A 6035-nucleotide genomic window follows, 5' to 3' on the forward strand; every position below is an offset into this window, starting at 1 on the left:
CTAGCATTTCACGGTGCAGGGCAAACGGCACTGGAAAGGGGCCCGTGCAGACACATGGAGACCCATCACGCACACTTGCCATGGAAGCTGGCCACGTTCCAGCCAAGGGCAGTGCGACCACCAGGCTGGAGGAGGGGCAGTGAGGAGGCTTGGACGTGAAGGACACGAGAGCTCCCATGGCTGTGCCGTACATTTCCAGGTGCTGGCGGGCAGTTTGCCCCAGAGCCACCGTGGGCCCCATCGACCCCCCTCCAGCCCAGACACCAAGCTGTGCTTTTCTCCCCTGGGCCCTGTACCTGCTCTCTGCTCTGCACTCCACTGGGCTGTGACTTCTGCCTCTACCCCGCTTCTGAACCCAGGGAGGGAGCACTGACAGGATTGGAAACTGAAGGCCAAGGCCGAGCACTAAATGGGAGAGGAGGAGGAGGCGCCAGTTCCTGGGCCAGTTGCCCTTGTGCCTGTGAGGTGGCAGCACCAGAGGGAGGTAAGGACGCCTAGAGGGGGCTGGGCCCAGGAGGGGGGCTGGGCTAGAGGGGGCTGGGCCCAGGAGGGGGGAGGAGCAGCTCAATTGTGCCCTATAACATCTGTGGAAGCACAGGTGCAGATGAGGCCACTGATGACAGAAAGCCACGGGAGTGATCTGGGAACCTCAGAAGTCAGAGCAGACAGTGGTCCCAAGGAGGGAAGGGAACAGGGACTGGACTTCTGGAAGGGGTCATGAGTCCCTGCAGGAGGGGGAGGGGGAAGGACGGAGATGAATGGGAACCTAGAGACCCAAAAAGAGGAGGAGATTAGGAGAGAGCCTGAAGGGAGCCTACAGGGGAAAGGGGGGCAGGTGCTCACCCCACCCAGACGGGGATACTCTGCCGGCGTGACTGCAGGGCTCCCAGCGGAAGTGGCCCAGACTTCTCTCAAGGACAAGGCCCACCACACGACACCTGTTCTGGAAAAGGCTGCAAAATGGAGCAGCTCCCTGCCCTGACCCTCCTTCCCATCCCCAGCCACCTCCCCATCCCCCAGAGAGGATAGACTTGAGAACATGAGAGGTACTTTAATTTGAAGGTGCTGTGAACTCGGGTGGGGAGGCAGCAAAAAACAGGGAGAGGAAGCCCAGGCCGAGGTCGAATGTCGAACGGGAGGGAAGCAGCTTGGGCACAGCTTCCTGGCTCCAAAGGTACCAGCCGCCCCTCTTGTACAGAGATGCTGACTCAGCCTGTCCAACAGAGCAGAGTCAGGGAAGAAGAGCATCAGGCCAGGGCCAGCCCACGGCCCTCCTCAGTAACCACGACCGTGGGAAGGGGTATGGTGTGTGTAACACTCACTTCAAAGGGTCTGGAACTGGTCAGTCAGGGACTGCAGGGCCGCTGAAACAGAGACAGGCATTAGCAGGTGCTATGGACCTGGGGACAGAGAACCCTGTGCTCCTGTCCCCTTGGGGAACCGCCTAGTCCTACAACCTGAAACCCACGCCCCCCCTCCCAGCCCCTATCCAAAGAGCCCTGCGACTGACCCACTCACCCACCAGCTGAATTAAATATGGACGTGTCATCTAGGGGAACAAAACGTGCCAGTAGTTCTCAAGTTCTGGGTCAACTCGGAACCATTCAGAGCTTGTCGGACAAATACACACTGTCCAAGCCACACCAAAGAGCAGTTAAAGGGAAAATCAATGAGGCATCTCTAAACGTCCAAAGAGAGAGAGATTCTCTGGGACTCATGGTGGTCGGCAAACTGTGCACCCAGGGAGGCAAGACTTTCCCACTGGTGCACACACCTAGCTGTACACGCAAAGCAGGCTCCAGGGTCAAGCCTGCTAGGTTCCCCTTCCAGTGGGAATCTTGGTCCCTGTGGGGCTGCCTGCACCTGCAGCCCATCGCGGGTCCTGCACTGAGACACACCCCCCACACCCCCCTCTGCCTCTGCCCTGACCCAGCCCCAGCCAGAGGTTCCTCATACCAAGTTGCTCTTTCAGGTTGTCAACTTCTCTCTGCAGCAGGAGACACTAGGCCCACAAACACGGGAGAGAGAGAAAAGCATATTAGTATACCCTGGCCTCCTCTCTCCTCATCCTCCCCCTCTCCTGCGGGCACCACACACCAAGGCCCAGTGGCTAGACTGGCTCAGGACCCTCAGTGGAAAGGAGGCGCCTTCCCTCTGTGGGGAGCAGAATGGGAGGGGGGTACATATGTCAGTTTAACCTGGACATGGATCCCAACAGGTAGTTGGGGCCTGCGTTTCTAGGAGCCAGAGCAAGCATTACCCGAGGACAGCCCTGTGCTCCAGGTGGTTGCTGCTGCCTTTCCAGTCTTGGGGGGTGGACAAGCGCTTCCTGGTCATCTGAGAGGGAAAGAACACAAAATCCAGCTTCCAAGGTTCCCAGTGAGGTGGAAAGGGCTTCGTGGGGTCTAACGTGAGGCAACACCACCCTCTGCTGGCAACAAGCTGCCCCTGCTCTGCCAGCAGCTCCACTCTTCTCCCTGGGCGTGTCTCTCCTGTCTCCCAGGGCCAGCCCATCCTTGATGGTAGTCCCCAAGGCTGGTGGCTCTGAGCTGGACTCTCCCAGAGCTGCAGCCACAGCCAGCCACTGGGAAGAGCAGCACGGCCAAACACGACTTCATGGAACAAGGCTCTGTTCTGATGAAAGTCTATGTCCGGGGTTGGGGTTTGGGGGTGTCCACGAACCACCCCTGCCACACAAACCCCACGCAGAGGATGATGTGGCTTAAGGCCGGTCCTGTCGACACCCTGTTTCCCATGGGTGAAGCTGCCTGGGTCAGAGGGGAGGCAGGGAACAAAGCTGAGCCTCCACCCTCCACAGAGCCACAGGCAGAGGCAGAGGCCGCCCTCCTGATCCCGTCTCCCCTGCACTCCTGTGCAACCTGCAACACTCACCTGAGGGTGCGGGCTCTCTGGGCATGACATCTCCCTGGCTCGGAGCCAAGGGCTGTGAGCTTCCCCGAAACTGGGGGGCTCTGGGGTTGAGGTCACCACGACTGCTTGCCTCACGATGCATGAATGGACAAGACGGCTCTGGCCTGTGTGCTGAAAGCTGCTAAAAGAAAAATTTCTCACTCATTTGGACTTGGGATGTTTTGTGTTTTGTGGGGGTGTAGTAGGTGTACACGGGTGTGTGTGTCTGTGTGTGTGTGTGCGCGCGCGCGCATGCTCACGCGTGTTTAGGGGCTGGGGTGAGGCAGGGCGTAGGGAAGGGAATTCAGAAGCTGATCTGGCTAGTGCTTTCTCCCTCAGTCAGCCCCAGGCCAGGAGGCAGCGCTGAGCTAGGGAGAAGAGGGGGCCACCGACAGGACCCAGGCTCCCTGCATGGAAGGCTTGGGGACCAGCTACAAAGTAGGAATCGGGAAGCCCAGGAGTCTCAAGACTGAAGCTTTGCAGTCCAAACTTTCAAGGGGCAGGGGCTCCCCGATCCAAATCAACTACCAGCCCTCCCTTCCATCCCAGACCCTCTCTGGGCTGGGGGGAGGCAGGAAACGTGCCCAGGTCCAGAATGGTGCCCAGCACACATGGAGCGCTACCTTCATGTCTGCCCTTGTGCAAATGACCGGGTCCAGCATCCCGGTGACGGGGGTGGGGGGTGGGGGGGGGGCAATGGCAGCCCCTGAGGGATGGCCAGAGGGAGCGTGGGTCAAGAAGTGCTGGTCAAGGAGGGGAAGGGCGAGGGCCAGAGGAGGAGCACAGCCTACTCACGTTTGGGACAGCGTCTCTGTTTGAGTCATTGTCTTCTCCGGCCACCACCGGCTCCGCCTTCCGAGTCCTCCTGGCCACAGATTTCTTCCCAGCAGGGGTGTGCTTGGACTGTTTGGTTCCCGGAGGGACCAAGGAATACCTCTTGGACCTCCCAAACAGCGGAACACCAGTTACTGGGGGGAAGGCGGCTGTTTCCAGGGGTGCCGCGGAGACTCTCTGCCCCCAGGAAGGGAACATTCTCCCCAGGGCAACATTTGAGGTCCCCCCTGGGGATTTCTTCTCCTGGGCCACCTTTTTCTTAGGGGTGTCCCGGGGCAGGCCGCCCGCAGCAGCAAATCTTGGGTAGCTGGGCCTGTTCCCCCCCTTCCCCCTGACCACGCTCTGCATTTTCCTAGAGGAGGAGATATCCAGCTCTCCAACGGCCTGACTCTCCACAACCGAAGTGAGTCCTCGGGGAGCGGAGGACGGGAAAGAGCCAAGCATGTGGAGGAAATTCTCCCTGACATCGAATTTCGAGTGTCTGGGTGTGTCCCAGGGATCCTCGGGGCTGTTGGGCTTGAGTTGGCCTCCTCTTTTGGCGTAAATGCTCACCCTCATCAGCTGTATCTCACTAAACTCATCTGCTGACTCGCTGTCGGAAAGCAGCTCGCCCGGGCTTTCTGCGGAGGGCCGCTGGCGATCCACCGCGGCGACATTCGACCTGCTCTTCGTGCCTCTTTTCGGGTTCGCCCAGGCCGGGCCTCCCTCGGGCCCACCGAGGCGGAGAAGGGCGGCGGCAGGCGGCTGCGACTCTCTGCGGCTAAGGGCAAGCGCGCCTCTCCCTCGGGGCCCTGCCTCCAGGCCCGCCTCCACGACGCAGCCCTCCGGGTACGGGTTTCTCCGCACGCCCAGGCCATCCTGGTTGGTCAGCTGCTGCACGATGGCCGCCACGGCCTCGTCCGCAAGGTGGGACGCGCAATCCAGGGCGTCCCCCGTGTGGTCGGTCGGGGAGCCGGGGCGGCCTACTAGGTCCCAGAACACCGGCTCTCCCGTTTCCGTCACTTCCCGCTCGGACTCGAAGCCCTCGGGGTCTGGGACCCCGCCCTCGCCCTCACCGCTGGGTGGCGGCCCCAGATCCACACCTAGTCCCGGTGGGCCCCGCGGGGCTCCGGGGCTGGCAGGGCAGACGCCGGCCTGCCCCCCGCCCTCCTCCCCGAAACCTGCTCCACAGATGGACACTTCATCGGAGGCGCTCATGCCGCGAGGCCCGGCAGCCCAGGTTCGGGGAAGACGGTCGCCCTGGCCCCGGCGCCACAGGCAAGATGGCAGAGGCACGAGGCGAGCGACGAGTCCTTCGGGCGACGCAGGCAATCACCACAGACACCGCACCAGGCCATACGAGACCTCCAACGCCGCGCGGCTTGCACACGCATTCGACGCCCGCGCCGCGGCCTCCTCATTGGTCTGTCCCCCGCCAACCAGCGCGCGCCCCTCGTTTGCCCGCCCCTCAAGGCCCTGGCCAATGGGGTGGAGCGCCTTTGGTCTCCGTTTCCCCCCCCCCCCCCACAACGAAGCAGGTCGGGGTGTTGGGTCTCTCAGGCGTGGCGGCCGGTTGGTAGGCCCTGTCGTCCGGGCTCTTCTGGGCCCGCCTCCTACTTTCCAGTTGGGAGTCACGGCTTCTAGCCTCTGTCCGCCCGTGCACAGAGTGGGTTGTGATGGCACCTGTCTCCGGGGTTGGGGATGACCCGTCGGGACAGAGGTAAAGCACCTGCCGAGAAAGGATTTGCCGGCCTCTGTCCCACGGCTGCGCTCAGAACCTGATAGGACAATGGGCACGGGAAGCCCACAGTCAGTGATCATGGGACCTGTGGCATACTCCCCCGCGAAGGGCCGGAGAGCAAATGTGGGCCTATTTACGGGCCGCAGCGTCTCTGTTGCATCTGCTTGACCTTGGTGGGCGATGACATTGGTCCCTGGCTGTGTGCTCAGGGAACTTTCTCGGCAGGCGGGTTTGGCGCAAAGGCTGGACTTGGCCCCCCGACCCCGACCCTTCTCCACTCCGAGGCAATTCAAAGAAGAAATCTCAATGGCCAGTGCACACGCCAAAAGACGCTCACCATCACAAATCCTGGACATGCGAACTAAAACTGCGAATCAGTGTTCACAGACCAGACTTGAAAGAGTCAAAGAGCTGAACCATTCCGAGGGTGGGAGAGGTTCTGAGCAGAGCCCTTGCTTTTGCCCACTGCTGGGTGGGGGGTCGGGTGGAGGAGGGGGCAGCGGCGCAGAAGAGCCCTTTGGGAGGGTAAATTGGCAGAATCAGTGCCAACCAACTTATACAACAGGTACCA

The 6035-nt window shown here is 61.3% G+C and overlaps 1 protein-coding gene across 1 annotated transcript; it reads right to left on the reverse strand.

Annotated features, from left to right (window-relative positions):
• Positions 1 to 1055: 1055 nt before the first annotated feature.
• Positions 1056 to 4941, reverse strand: LOC125931323 (uncharacterized protein CXorf49 homolog). Its single transcript, XM_049643259.1, has 4 exons — positions 3706 to 4941; positions 2261 to 2584; positions 1957 to 2002; positions 1056 to 1364 (listed from the first exon to the last, which is right to left on the reverse strand). The coding sequence occupies exons 1-4, from the start codon at positions 4939 to 4941 to the stop codon at positions 1324 to 1326; spliced, it is 1647 nt and encodes a 548-aa protein (XP_049499216.1). The 3' UTR covers positions 1056 to 1323.
• Between the last annotated feature and the right edge of the window lie 1094 nt (positions 4942 to 6035).

The sequence above is a fragment of the Panthera uncia genome, chromosome X (genome assembly GCF_023721935.1).
Source record: "Panthera uncia isolate 11264 chromosome X, Puncia_PCG_1.0, whole genome shotgun sequence".
In the NCBI taxonomy this organism is placed as follows: Eukaryota; Metazoa; Chordata; class Mammalia; order Carnivora; family Felidae; genus Panthera; species Panthera uncia.